Source organism: Pristis pectinata, chromosome 7 (assembly GCF_009764475.1).
Source record: "Pristis pectinata isolate sPriPec2 chromosome 7, sPriPec2.1.pri, whole genome shotgun sequence".
Taxonomy (NCBI): Eukaryota; Metazoa; Chordata; class Chondrichthyes; order Rhinopristiformes; family Pristidae; genus Pristis; species Pristis pectinata.
This window is the reverse complement of record NC_067411.1, coordinates 19569079-19584901: the sequence shown is the minus strand read 5'-3', so window position 1 is coordinate 19584901 and position 15823 is coordinate 19569079. Positions and strand designations below refer to the sequence as shown.

Here is a 15823-nt window from a genome sequence, read left to right as displayed (position 1 = left end):
TCTACAAAAGGAGATGACTTCATACTTTGCTACATTATATCCCATCTGCCATCTCCTAGCCCATTCAGTTAACCTGCTTACATTTCCCATGCAGCACCCCCTTCCCCCACCCCATGACTTCGCTGCATCCTCCTCACAATCCACATTGCAACCCACCTTGTATCATCTTCAAACCTGGAAATATTAAACATGATCCACTCATCCACATCACCGATATAGACTAATCAGCTGGGTCACAGTCCTCCGGTACCATATCCACGAGTGCACTCTTATTTATCAAAAAACTCACACAGGTTTATCAAACTGACGAGAATTTTTCAGTATTGCAAAAGTGGTATAGATTGGCTACTCGAATCACTACAAGTGCTTCTTTGCAGCTGGAAAGTGCATTAAATCTTTGCCATTCATATGTTGGATACAGTTTGGCTTATATAACAGTGATATCATCATCTATGCCTATAGGCAACAGGGTGGTTTTGCATTTGTGATAATATCGAACCTTGTCAATGACTGTTAAGAGAAATATGCTTAGAGACTTACCAACATGTATATTGTTCCTAAAGGCCACATTAGGAAGATGAAATACTAGATGGCGACTAAATTTTTCATGAGTACTGGAGTCCAAGTTCAAAACATCTTTCACTGAACAAGGTATGTTGTACAGTTCTCCCAATTTTTGACAAACATACTAAATTAGAGGACAAAACATTACATGAAAAATATTTTTAATAGTTGATTGCCTTGCCAAAAAGATGTTCATAAAAGTGACTGTAAGTTCACATGATTCAGCATAATTTAAATTGTGCTATTCACACATGACAGAGCAATTGTATAATTTCAAGTCAACACAAATGTCTGGTGGGAAATAGGGAACACATTCTAGCCAGGTAGTTAGAAAAGCTTATCACCTACACTTTCAATAACTGGAATCTATGCTGGCTGGCTAATAGGTGATAGAGAAAGCATTGGTGTAATGGCAATGGTGAGATCATGAATGGTGTTATCTTGAGAGAAGACATATTTCCAAGCCAAGGAGCCACTGTTTCTCCCTGCAGGTCACTGTCTCCCCTCAGCAATCATACAAACCGATTGGAGGATAATTTCCAGAGTATCAGAGTAACCTCAAAGACCCTTTGGTGCCCACAGCCAAGATGTAGCAGGTTCAACCCGTCAACAGCACGGAGGCACGACTAATAGAGCAGCTGCTTCACTGGTCCAGCGACTGGTTCAATTTCAACTTCTCCATGTGACCTTTTTCCTGGTGCTCCGGTTTCCTCCCGCATTCCAAAGATGGGTGTGTTCTCAGATTAATTGGCCACTGTTAATTGACCCTTGTGTGAAGGGGTGTGATAGAATCTGGGGGAGTTGAAGGGAATATGGGAATTATAAAATGGGACTGGAATATGATTAGTCTAAGTGGCCAACACAGACTGTTTTCCTGCAGATTTCTGCAGTAACACTCAGATGTTGGATGGTTTCTGCTGGGGTTGCAACAAAGCTGAGGTACTGGTCAAACACCACATGGTGGTTGGTGCATAAATATTGAAACTGATACTTTGTTATCATGGTGCTCAGCCACCCAAATGCAAGAATATTTGATGGCAAGAGCTGAGACTGGGCTGGGGGGTGGGGGAGTTGGGTGTGAGAGTAGAAGTGGATTATCCAAAGCCTACAAATCAGGAGAAATGGTGGAATGAAGGAAATGTGGAATGTGAGAAGGAAAAAAAAAATCAGGTAGGAAAGTACTGTGATTCCTGACTCTGTCATGGCTCCTTCAATAATTCTCAGCATCCTCTCCTCCAGGGAGTTGACACATTGCAGTCATGAGACCCCCACTGGTTTACTGGTGCTGGCATCACACATTGGGAGTACACAGAGGTCCTGTGTACAAGGCATAAGGAGCACATCATCTCACGCACTGCCCATCCACTTGCCCCACCAGTGGAAAAGCCTGTGGCTCCCCCATCAGTCACCTCGGAACCCACAAACTCGATTGGAAGCGAGTCATCCTTGGTCATGAGGAACTGCCCAAGAAGATGGCGGGGCTGTGGTGCACTGAGGATGCTGTGAGGCTACTGGTGCAGTTAATGGAATATAGCATATACAAATGCAAATTGCCCTTGACCACATTGTAGAGTCACTGACATGGCATCAATCTCCTTAAGACTATACTAACATTAACCTTGACTGCCATCTTGTCCTATTACCCTTTCAGTATGTGGCTGGAGAGCTCCCTGCAAATAGATCTCTCTCCTCCTATCCAGCAAGGCTCCCTGTGCTGCATTTGAAAATCCACATGGCCCTTGTTGCCCATGTTCTGCTACAGTACCAAGCAAGCTGCAAAAGCTTGGAATGTCTTCCACCATGGTTCTATCCACAATATACCTTCCTTTGAGAGGCTGGCTATAATCAGCAATAGAAAGTTTCATTCATCACCCTATGGTGATGCATCATGGCACTCAATGATTTGTGCTGGCCAGTCACTGAAATATTGATCACGACCATTCAGCCTTTAAATTTGCCTGTAGCCAGCATCAGATCAAATGGGCAAAGTTTAATCACGCTAAGTCTTCCCAGTGCATCTTTTCAAGTACTTTCCAATTTTGTTCCCACAATACATTGGTTAGGATTACAGTTCCACAGAAACAATTAACTGTTTTATTTCTCACATCTCAACAGGTCACAAAACTTGGGGAATATCAATATTTCTCACACAATATTCTCATTTCCCCATTTTCACCAGTGATTAGTGGACATAATCTGATAATTTTCATTCCAGCAAGCTGACTGCAGTTTGAGTTTCCTCATTGAGATCTGCTAATTCAGCAACTAGGCCTGCAACTTTCCTAGCTTTTATGGTTAACGAAAACACAAAACTCACAAATACAGCAGTTTCAAGTAGCTTTCTATAATAGAAATTTTTATAAGTTACATCATGAGTTAGGCCACTCCACACACTGCTGGAGTTAAACACTGAATTTTGAAAATAGAAACAAAAGTGGAAGGATGGCTTGCAAATGAGTCAACAACGTAGAACAGACCGCCAAACAGCTCAGTAAAGACAAAAACCCTGGAATCGCCCAAGAAACAGTTAGATGCCAAAATGCAGGAAATGAAGGCCTTTTCTGGGCAGATGAATGACCTTATTAATTTATAACTGCTCACTGTGAGCATGTGAATAGCCAGAGGGTCGTGGATTTATGAAATTCGTTGCCACATACAGCTGTGGATGCCCAATCATTGGGGGTGTTTAAGGAGGAGATTGGTAGGTGTCTAATCAGTCAAGGTATTAAGGGGTATGGGGAAAAGGCCGGGAACTGGGGCTAGATGGGAAAATAGTTTAGCTCATGGTGAGGTAACGGAGCGGACTCGATGGGCCGAATGGCCTACTTCTGCTCCTTTGTCTTGTGATCTTGTGATGAATAAATCCAGAAAGGGCACGGTGCAGAAAACTAGAAACGAATGTCTTTAACACCTTAAAACAATGGCCCTCCAGGGATGCAGAAAAATTTCAAAACAAATTTGATTTATAAAACTCTTGACTCTGATCTGTCCAAACTAATTTTATAATGCAAGAGAATCTTAAACCATAATTATTTGAACTTAAATTTAAGGAAATGGGTATTTACAGTATATTGGTGTAAAATGCACTGGATTATTTAAAACTGTGAATTTAAAAACTGAATAAATTAAAGATGCATTTGGATATAATCAAGACAGTCCGTTCCCAATATTTTCAACTTCTCTGCACCAGCAAACCACCTACTGTTCCTAATCTATGCTCCATCTTTGTGGGAGTCTTACATCATCTGAAAACACACATATCAGCTTCCATTGGAAGCTGTCTCTGTGCTGTCTGTTAGGTCGTCAGATATTCAGTTCTCAAGAAGTTAAACACTGGTAATTTTTGGCCTCTGCTACAACTTCTGAACCCTTATCATAAATATCACTCTTCTCTGGTGCTTTGTCCGATTAAATCAGACTGTTTGTAACTGTGACATGCGATTTAAACCCAAGCCAAGCCATCAACGTCCATATCCCCTCATACACAAGGACTGCCTACTTCAACTGTTATTATGTTACCCACTTCTCCCCTGCTTCAAACCATTGGCTGCTGAAGCTCTATTTGTCAGACTTTGACAACTTCAGGCTCCAATATTTTAATGATAGTCAGCCTCATATCTTTCAGCCCCCCACATATATCAGCTCATCCGAAACAAATCTTATTTGTTATCCTAAACTATACCATTGACCTTATCCACTACTCATGCATTCATAAACCTGCATTAGCTCCCAATTCATCAAACACTAAATTTACAATTTCCATTCTAATGTGCTTTGCTCCATGTGCCCTCACAATTCCCTATATCTGTAACCTACTGCAGCCCAACTCATGAGGAGAAAAGGCTGCAGGGAAAAGAGTAGTGGAGGAATGGGATCACTTGTGAGTCAGCATAGATGTTATGAGCTGAAATGAAGTCATTAGGAAATATGAACAGCCCACTTGAAAATTCTTGATTAACTCTCTGCCTCCTTACTACCTTGCCTTAAGTGACCTTCTTAACATCTCCTTGATTCTATAATGATTTTCACCTGACTACAGTAAACACTTAACTCTTGTGGGTGACATGTTCCAGAAACAGCCACTAATCCTGTAAAACTGCAAATACTTCATTTAGCCAAAGAGGCAATGATATCAAGCAATATTAGAGACTACAAAGACTATGGGTTGTGGATGGTAGTAGAGGAATACTGGACTGGTGGGTTTCAACTGCAAATATGTAAAACTATGAAAGTAAAATATTTGAATGTTAAGTGTTTACAATTAGCTTGACAATTGTTCCATGTTATAGACATCATATAAATAATTTATTTTTATCTAATTAAATTGATCTAAAATAAATGGAGCATTTAATGAGAAAAATCAAGATCAAACCAAAAATGGATGTAATATCAACACCTGGATTAATTTTGCCACCATCTGCTTTCCATCGTGTTTTGGATTTGTTTGTTTAATGAATTCCAAGTCAAAATACAAATGACAGACAGCTCCTTCTGGAATCACTTCATAGCAGTGCATTAATGACTTCCGATAATTCCTGAAAAACAGTCAAGAGATATTGGAAACAAAATATTCTAGATCTGCACTGAATGCATAACTGGTATGGGTATCCACTGAAGTTTCAATTACATCTGTAAATCTCAGAATAACTAGGACACAGAGACTCTACAGAATTTGAGGGTTATAGCTTTATCTAAAATTCAGTACAAACATTAGATTTCAGATTACAATAAAACTCAATAATTTGCTATCCAATTATTCAGAAATCCCAGAGGTTCAGCATCTGGCTCACTGAATAGTCCAGAGTCTGGAGCGCAGGTCAGATGTCCTGCGGGAGTTGGGGTCTGAACCATTAACCAGGTGTGCAACCAGAGCCAGGGTTAGGAAATCCAGTGGTCAGGAACATGGGTAGGTTTGTGGCCAGAGCCAGGATCTGGAGTGCTTGTCTGTTTCAGCTTGTTTTGACAAGATGAAACTTACTAGCTGAAACTCACCAGGTTCTATTTCCTGCTCCTTTAAACATCAGGTTCACTGAAAAATTTGTTACATTACTGTGTAACATGTTAAAAGTGAAATAATACCCCAACATACCTTTATCAGTAACATCTAATGGACCAAAAAATCTGCCAGTGCAGCACCAGCAAAGTACCAAGGATGCTGGATTATCAGAGTTTTACTGTATATAATAAGCTACTCTTCTACCAATAGCTTTGTAAACTATCTACGTAACTATTGGGTCTATTACTTCATAAAGCAGTAAAACTTGTTCCCTACGAGGAGAATAATCAAAAGCAAACTACCTTTAACTCAGTCATTCTGAATTTCTAACTCAGTTACTCTAAATGTTTAAAAAGTAAGCATAAATATTTCAATTGTTTAGGGAACATGATTATAAGCATTACTTATTCATTTTTATTATCCCCTTCCTCCAGTAGTTAATTCCTATCCAATTACACAAAACTGTTCATTATTCAGTATTTCAACACATGAACAAATTATTTAGAAGCACTAGGTGAAGTGGATAAAGTAGTAGAACTCCCACAACGCACAAAGATCTGCTTTCTAACACATAATACAAAAAGCCAAAAAGGGGAGGTTCACTACTGGACCTACTGATGGAGAAAAAAGGAGCAATGAAGAAAACACAGGCAACATCTGGGCAGTGGTGATCATAAAATATTGAATAATAACTAAGCAGCACACATTCCTGTCAAAGACCAGGGAAATAGATGAACTTGACTATTCAGATGCATTCCTGGCCAGCCTCCCTGGTTCTACTTTCCATAAACCCGAGGTCATCCAAAAATTGCCAGACCATTAGATATATTTAATGTGGAGATAGATAAGTATTTGAAAGATGAGGAATGAAGAATTATGGGGAACTGGCACAGAAGGGGACTTGAGGCCAGCATAAATCAGCCATGATCATATTGAATGGCAGAGCAGGCTTGAGAAGTCTGGTGGCCTACTCCTGCCCCTACTTTCTTGTGCTGCCTTGGAATGAAATATTGCAAGGCAAATCTCACAAATTGCATGAAATATCAAAATAGGTCACAAGACACAGAAGATGATGCAATTATCATGACAAAAGAGTCTTTCCTCCTCTTCCTTTATGGGGCTTCTCTACCCTGGAAAGTACTTGAAACACTCTCTATTAGGCTTTATTAACATGATACAGTCACTTACCGGTAATAAAACCACAGCTCGGTGTATGTTGTAACAAGGTAAATTCGCTGTCCAAGTTGAGTGTCCTTCCTATTTTCATTCTCCAAAGCAAAAACATGGACGTCCTTTAATGAAGATTTTAAAAACAGAAAGATTACATTACTCCTCTCATCTTCAGACTGTAACATTTCCTGAAGGCTTCAAAATTATATTTTGAAAATGTATGGCCTGGTTATCAATCCTAATTTTTTCCCTTTCCTAAGTGTTTAGCTCTGGTCTCAAAATACAATGCTGCTTTCCCCCACCACATCCTGCCACTTAATGCAAACGAATATTGACTTTATCTGGGGTGAGACGCAATAACAACATTTTCCAGGTTGTTTCATATCAGTGTGGGAATTCAAACGGAATGATTCTTCCTTGTGCCACTGATGTGATTTCCATGTGAGTCATGCATGGGATGATGTCATTTTCCGTTTAATGTTCCCTTGACTGCACCTGAACACCTGCTTTCACCAGCTGATGTACAAGGACACTCACACCTTGGTTCACCTTCCCTTTTCTCAATGTATAACCATTCAGATAATGATGTTTTTCTGGTATTAGAACCAAAGTGCTTAACTTCATATTTATTCACATTAAACAGCAACTGCCATGCGTTCACCTACTCACCCACATTGTCTAAATTACACTGATGCCTTTTACTTCCTTCTTACTGATCACACTCCACCACGTCTCCCCCATAGTTTTGTGTCATCTCCAAACTTGGAGATGTTACATTTAGTTCCCCCGCCCAAATCTTTGATATATTGTGAATGACTGAGGCCCAAGCACTGATCCCTGCAGCACCACTCTGGTCATTGCCTACCACCCAATAAAAGGCTGGTTTATTCCTACCCTCGGTATCCTGACTGTCTTCTAAATCTAAATCCATGCTAGTGTATTACCCCAATCCATTGTGCTTTAATTTTGCATACCAATATCTTTTGTGGAGCTTACAAAAAACTACTGAAAGTCCAAATACACCACACTCATGGTTTCACAAGATCACAAGACAAGGGAGCAGAAGCAGGCCATTCGGCCCATCGAGTCTGCTCCAAGGAAAGGGAAATAGAAATAAGAAATGGGGAATGGGGGAAGAAGAAGAAAAAAAACCTATTCTAATCCCAATTACCGGCCTTATCCCCATATCCCTTGATATCCTGACTATTTAGATATCTATCCATCTCCTCCTTGAACGCCCCCACTGATCTGGCTTCCACTGCTGTACGTGGCAAGGAGTTCCACAAATTCACCACCTTCTGGCTAAAGAAATTTTTCCTCATCTCTGTTTTGAAACTGTACCCTCTAATTCTAAGATTGTGCCCTCTGGTCCTGGACTCACCCACCAAGGGAAACAGCCTAGCCACATTTACTCTGTCCTTTCCTATCAATATTTTAAATGTCGCTATGAGGTCCCCTCTCATTCTTCTGTACTCCAGCGAGTACAGTCCAAGAGCCGACAAACGCTCCTCATACTTAAGCCCTTTCATTCCTGGAATCATCCTCGTAAATCTCCTCTGAACGCTCTCCAACGTCAACACATCCCTCCTAAGATGTGGGGCCCAAAATGGCGCACAATATTCCAAATGAGGCCTCACTCGTGCCCCATAGAGCCTCATCAACACTTCCTTACTTTTATACACTATACCTCTCGACATGAATGCCAACATAGCATTCGCTTTCTTTACCACCGATCCGACCTGGTGGTTAACCTTTAAGGTATCCTGCATGAGTACCCCCAAGTCCCTTTGTACTTCCGTGCTTTGGATTTTCTCTCCTCCTAGATAATAATCTGCCCGCTTATTTCTGCTTCCAAAGTGTACAACTGCACATTTCCCTACATTGAATCTCATCTGCCATTTCCTTGCCCATTCTCCTAAACTGTCTAGGTCCCTCTGCAACCTTCCTATCTCTTCAATACTCCCTACTCCTCCCCCTATCTTGGTGTCATCCGCAAACTTAGCCACGAAACCATTTATTCCATCATCCAAATCGTTAATGTACAAGGTAAAAAGGAGCGGTCCCAACACCGACCCCTGCGGCACACCACTAGTAACCGTTAACCAGCCAGAACGAGATCCTTTTATTTCCACTCTTTGCTTCCTGTCAACCAGCCAATGCTCCACCCATTCTGTTATCCTACCCGTAATTCCATGACCTCTCATCTTATTAATCAGTCTCTTGTGAGGCACCCTATCAAAGGCCTTTTGAAAGTCTAAATACACAACATCTACCGCCTCTCCCTTATCCACCTTGCCTGTGATTTCTTCAAAAAACTCCAATAGGTTGGTCAGGCAGGATCTTCCCTTCACAAAACCATGTTGGCTAGGACCTAATCTGCCCTGCGCCTCTAGGTATTCTGTAACCCCGTCTTTGAGGATAGATTCCAATAACTTTCCCACCACTGACGTCAGACTAATAGGTCTGTAATTTCCTTTATGCTGCCTCCCTCCTTTCTTATACAACGGAACTACATTTGCGACCCTCCAGTCCTCCGGAACCACGCCTGAATCTATCGATTTCTGGAAAATAATCGCCAATGCCTCCGCTATCTCTAAAGCCACCTCCTTCAGAACCCGGGGATGCACCTCATCCGGTCCGGGAGACTTATCAGTCTTTAGTCCATTTAGTTTTCCTAGCACCTTCTCTCTAGTAATCTTAACTGAACTCAATTCCATTTCGTGAGACTCCTGACTAACCGGCACATTGCTGATGTCCTCCACGGTGAAGACCAATGCAAAATATTCATTCAATTCCTCTGCCATCTCTCTATCGTCCATTATAATAGCTCCTGCACCGTTATCAATTGGTCCTATATCAACCTGTGTCTCTCTTTTACACCTTATGTATTTAAAAAAACTCTTAGTATCCTTTCGAATGTTATCCGCCAACTTCCTTTCATAATTCCTCTTTTCTTTCCTAATGACCTTCTTAGTTTCTCTCTGCAGGTTTTTAAAAGCTTCCCAGTCCTCTGTTTTGCCACTAATTTTTGCTTCTTTGTACGCCGCCCCTTTTGCTTTTATTTTAGCCTTCACCTCTCTCGTTATCCACATTTGTGCCTTTTTTCCATTAAAAACCTTTTTTCTTGGAATATATCTATCCTGCAATTTCCTTATTTCCTGTAAAAATTCCTTCCATTTCTCCTCTGCCGTCCCTCCAGCCAGCTTACTCTTCCAATCAATTAGGGCCAACTCCTCTCTCATACCATTGTAATTTCCTTTGTTCCACTGAAATATCGATACACCAGTTACCAGTTTCTCCTTCTCAAACTTGAAACTGAACTCAATCATATTGTGATCACTGGTTCCCAGTGGTTCTTTTACCTTTAGTTCCCTAATCACCTCCGGTTCATTACACAGCACCCAATCCAAAACAGCCGATCCCCTGGTGGGCTCTTCAACAAGTTGCTCTAGAAAAACGTCCCTTAGACATTCCACAAACTCCCTCTCCTGAGTACTACCGCCATTCTGGATTTCCCAGTCCACCTTCATGTTAAAATCCCCATTATCTTCACATTGTCACTCTGGCATGCTTTTTCTATCTCAAACTGCAACTTATTGTCCACTTGCTGACTGCTATTAGGGGGCCTATATATGACTGCTACCATTGTCCTTTTACCCTTGCTATTCCTTAGCTCCACCCCAACTTATTTACTCAACAAGTTACATCCTCAAAATAACTAGGTTTGTTAAGCATGGTTTCCCTTTCATAAACCCATGCTGACTTTGTCCAATCCTGTTAATACTCTACAAGTGTTCTGTTATTGCATCTTTTATTAAAGATTCTAATATTTTCTTCACTTCTGATATTCGCATTAGTGGTCATGTATTTCCTATTTTTTTTTTAAGTTGAGAGGTTACATTTGCCACCCTCTAATCTGAGAGAACAGCTCAAGTCCAAAGAATTTTGGACGATGAACACCAATGCATCGACTACATCCAGGCCCACTATCTTCAGTATACTGGGATGTACATTATTAGGTCCTGGGGATTTGTTGGACTTTAGCCCATTAATTTCCCTAGCACTATTACTCTAGTGATACCAATTCCTTCAGTTCCTCCCTCTCTCCAGACCTTTCATATATATGGGAGGTTATTTATGTCCTACTTTACTCTTCTACTTTTTGTTCCCAATTAGAATTTGCCCTATTTCTGACTGTGGGGGACCTACAGTTGCAGGCACAAACCTTCACATATTAATAGCAGCATTCACAGTCAGTATTTATGCTCCCTGCAAGCTTATTCTCATACTTCACCTTTCCCCTCTTAGTCAATCTTTATGTCCTCCTTTGCTGAATTCTAAACCACTCCCAATCCTCAGGCTTGCTGTTTCCTTGGCGATTTTATATGTCTCCTCTTTGGATCTAATTCTATCCCTAATTTTCTTCATTAGTCATGGCTGAGCCTTCTATCGTGATTTATTTTTGTGCCAGACAGGAATGAATAGTAGTTGTAATTAATGTATAGATTTTTTTTTAAACTATTATCCATTACCTATCCACTATCAACCCATTTAGTAACATTCCCCGATCTGTCATCGCCAATTCCTGCCACATTCATTGCTGTTACCTTTGTCCACATTCAGGATCCTAGCTTCTGATTCTGTAACATCACTCTCCGTATCAGTGAAGAATTCTATCACGTTATGGTTGTTCTTCCCCAAAGGAATGTGCCCAACATCAACATCATTTCTATTCTTGATTGCCCACCAGAAGGCACACAAAATAGATAAGTGGCCAACTTATTTTACACTATCTTCAGCCAGAAGTTTAGCCGCTACTGCTCTGCCTCCTTCTTTATTAATGGGTGAATAGTTGGAGGATGAGTTGGGAAAGAGCATTTGTGTCCCCACTAACTTTTTTAATAGGGGATATAGACTCAGTGGCAAGGCCTGCATTTATTACATAATTGCCCCCAAGCTGAATGGCTTAGGCCAAGCCATTTCAGAAGGAGTTACAAATCAACTCCATTGCCATAAGAGGAAGTCAAATATAATATTCAATACAACAATTCACATTTCTTAAACACATTGATATACTTTACCGCCTTACAGCTCTTCGAAAAATTAAAGGCTTGATGCTGACGATAAAATAACTTCCAAATCGATGACGGTTGCCAGGGTTTTGAAAGTTTAGGTTTGTAAGCCGGATTGATGGGATGCTTCTGGTAGCTGCCTGCTAAAGTTTCAACATCTTTTACCCTCTCCTGCCAGTTCTTCTTCATGCTCTGATAAGAATAAAGAGAATTAGTTCAGCTGTTCTTACAATTTAAAGAAACTAAAAGGGACAGGATATCATAACCATTATCCATTTTGTTCTCTTTATCTACATACTTTGTCAACATATCCTTCATAAAGCATATTTAATTACCACTCAAAGATGAATCTCTTTTAAGTATATCACAAATGTGTAAAACCCAGAGTATAAAGTATGCCTTGCTTCTGTTACTAGCTCCTACTTACAAAATTTCTCAAATATAATCTCTAAAAGTTGAAACATTCACTCTAGAAAGCAATTTATTTTGATTGCTCATTAGTGAAAAAAAGCAACAAATTCCAAAAACAGCGTGAAATGAAAATGAAAAATATGGATGTAGAAGAAAAATAAAGGGAGAAATAAATGGGAAGAAAACAGAACAAGATTGGGAATAGAAAGAGGAAAAGAGTTTAGTGCCCAGACAGTTCACTTGTTATTCATCTAGACAGAACAACATGCAGTAAGGTTCATCTCAACATCCTACAGCTTGTTAAATCATTCCAGGATCCTCACTTCAACTGAAGCAAAACTTATTGAAATCTTTCCCAAGTTTTTAAACATTGACCTGCCTTTTTCTCAATACAGGCAAGCACCAGGTTACAGAAGGGTTCTGTTCCCGAGAACCATCCAGAAACCAATTTCTCAGTAAGTCCATTTTCCATTGCTACCCATATTGTATCACACTACATACATGTGCTATAATTATTTCATTTCATTATAATCACCATAATACTACCCATAATTAAACTAATGGAACATGTAGAGTATCCAGTCAGTAATGAGTACCACAAAACGTTTTATTATTATTACTAGATGTTAAATACTTTAAAATGTATGGGAGGTTATGCTTCAGTTACAAGGAGCAATTATGAGATCACATCTGGAATATCGTGTACGGTACCAGTCATTTTATTTAAGGAAGGATATAAATGCATTGGAAGCAGTTCGGAGAAGGTTTACGAGAGTAATACCTGGAATGGGTGGGTTGCCTATGAGGAAATATTGGACTGGCTTAGCTTATACCTGCTGTGGTTTAGAAGCATGAAAAGAGATTTGATTAAAACATTTAAGGTATGGAGAGGTCTTGACAGGGTGAATGGGGAAAGAATGTTTTCTCTTGATAGTTGATAAGCAACATCAAGCAACTTGGTAAGATACTTGATAAGGGTGACATGTCAGTGCAAAGAGACGGAATTGCAGAGTTGTGGTTACAGTCATTTCAACCATGATCTTGTTACACAGAGGAGCAGGTTTTGATGAGCCAAGTGGCCTAATTCCTCTCCTAAATCATATAATACAAAGCTGGGTGACAGTGTGAATTGTGAGCAGAGGTTTCAAAGGGATATTCACAGGATAAGTGCATGGGCTAGGTCAAAACAGATGGAATATAAATTTTAAAAAAATTAGTGAAGCCCTCTGTTTTAGTAAAAAAAACCTGTTGTATAATTTTTTAATACAAGAGTGGATGCCCTTGAAAACATATCACTTAGAGTCAACATGCTGGTAAAACAAGCAAAAAGGAAGGCAAACATTATGTTAGCTTTTTCTTTCCCCCAAGCGGATGCAAGTACAAGAGTAAAGACATCTTACTGCAACTATGCAGGGAATCAGTGAGCCTGAACCTGGATGAGTATATGATGCTGGTTCTTAACACCCCAACAAGTGAAACATCACTTTCTTCAGGACACCCTAGTTTGCTTATCCCTTCCTCCCTCCCTCCTGGCACTTTCCCCTACAACCATATAGGGGGTGTGAACCAGGTCTGTACCTCTGGTCTTCCTATTGAAGGAAGGATAGAATTGTTGATAGGGAGAATGAAACAAAGATTGATTTATGGGATTGACAGAAGGGGGGAGGGGAATTGCCCTACGAGGAGACATTAAGCTGGCTGGACTTTTACTGAGTTTAAAAGAGTGCGGTGATCTCAACGAAACATGATTCTTACGGTATTTGATAGGTTTGATGCAGGGATAATGTTTCACTCAGAGACACAAGAGACTGTAAATGCTGGAACGTGTAGCAACAAACAAGATGCTAAAGGAAGTCAGCGAGTCAAGCAGCATCCATGGAGGGAAATGGACAGTTAACGTTTCCTATCGAGACCCTTCATCGGAACTGACAGAGTAGAGGGAAGATAGCCAATATAAAGAGGTGAGGGGGATGGGTGGAGAAAGAGCGGGCAAGCAATGGGTGGATCCAGGTGAGGAGGGGTTGATTGGCAGATGGAGTCAGGTGGGGAGGCAAGGGTGGAGATAGTGACAGAGGCTGGGAGGTGACAGCGGAGACAACAAAGGGCAGCAGATCATGGAGTGTGATAAGAAAAGGTGAATCAAAATTGGGGGGGGGGGGGTTGTGGGCAGATGGGAAGTGGGGCGGGAAAGAGATAGGGGAACCAGTGGAAGAGTGTGTAGCTGATGGGAAATGGAGTAGGTGGGGGAGGGGACAGAAGGAAAGAACCTGGGTGATGGGGGGCGGGGGTTGGAAAGAAGGGTGTGCGTATGAGGATGGGGTAGATCAGAAGGAGAGAGAAGGGGACATAGCAGGAGCAGGTGACCTGAAAATTAGAGAATTCAATGTTCATGCCAATGGGTTGTAGACTACCTAAGCAGAATGCGAAGTGCTGTTCTTCTAATTTGCATTTGGCCTTACCCTGGAAGGCCACGTGCAAGGCCAAGGACAGATGGATTGGTGTGGGAATGGGAAGGGTAATTAAAGTGGCTTGCAATTGGGAGCTCAAGATGAGCTCATTGCAGAGACCGCAGGTGCTCAGCAAAGCGTTCGCCTAGTCTGGGCTTAGACTCCCCAATGTAGAGGAGGCCACATCAAGAGCACCAAATGCAATAGAGGAGATTGGAGGAAGTGTATGTGAATCTACCTTACCTGGAAGGGCTGTTTAGGTCACTGGATGGAGGGGAGAGAGGAGGTATAGGGAAAGGTGTTACACCTCTGAGACACAAGAGACTGCAGACGTTGGAATCTGAAGCAACAAACAAGATCTCAGTGGGTCCAGCAGCATCTGTGGGAGGAAAGGAACTGTCCACGTTTCAGGTCAAAACCCTGCATCAGGACCAATAAGCGGTGGCTTCAGTAAATAAGCAAGGAATTGTTTGAGTATATCATACCCCTCACTCAAGACTTGGGACCTCTTTATACCACTTAGAGATCTTTATTTCATTTTACTTACAATGTAAGAGGCCATTAACACAGCAAGTCTATGCCAACTCTCAATCCCAACCACCGACCACCCCCCGTAATCTATTCTCTCTCATTGCCGTAATAAATTGTATTTTATCTTATCTTAATTATAAACAGGGGTGTTGAGAGGGATATAAGCAAGTCATTATGAAAACATACTTCCAAAGGCCACAGTTTTGTACACAAATGAAGATATAAGCAAAGAAGGTGGAAATGCGAGTGAAAAGTATGAAGCATAAGTAACACTGGTATTGAATTACTGACAGTATAAAAAGAGTAAAGTAAGTTAAAACCAACAAGTAGCGACACAGTGTAAGTGAAATTTAAGGGGGGGGGAAGCACAAAACTCTTCATTCTACATTAACACAGTCTTTAATAAATCTTAAAAGACATATATGTTTTTCAGCTAATCTAGGGTTCAATACTTACTCTTTTTCTTCAGTTAGACAAGTTCATTGCATTTCCAATCCGCCAGGTAACACAAAAATAATTCAACTAGGCGCGAAGAGCTAGTCGTGAGTGAGATGAATGCCGGGAGTTGTAGTTCAACATCTCGACGGGCGGTGCTAGTTTCCCCGGGCTGCCGGAGACGCTTGGACTACAAC

General features: G+C 40.9%; 1 protein-coding gene across 3 annotated transcripts in view; it reads right to left on the bottom strand.

The window, feature by feature from the left end:
- The window catches only part of primpol (primase and polymerase (DNA-directed)), a 33313-nt gene extending 17532 nt beyond the window's left edge, over positions 1-15781 (bottom strand). For 2 of the 3 annotated variants that reach the window (XM_052019680.1, XM_052019681.1), the window contains exons 1-5: positions 15648-15781; positions 11812-11994; positions 6749-6852; positions 4961-5099; positions 541-688 (exon numbers count right to left, since the gene is read on the bottom strand). In XM_052019680.1, coding sequence (XP_051875640.1) covers positions 541-688; positions 4961-5099; positions 6749-6852; positions 11812-11991 — 571 coding nt within the window. In that variant the 5' untranslated portion in view covers positions 11992-11994; positions 15648-15781. Of the gene's footprint in view, positions 1-540; positions 689-4960; positions 5100-6748; positions 6853-11811; positions 11995-15647 lie in introns of those variants that run through there. The other variant, XM_052019682.1, reaches the window with a different exon arrangement.
- Between the last annotated feature and the right edge of the window lie 42 nt (positions 15782-15823).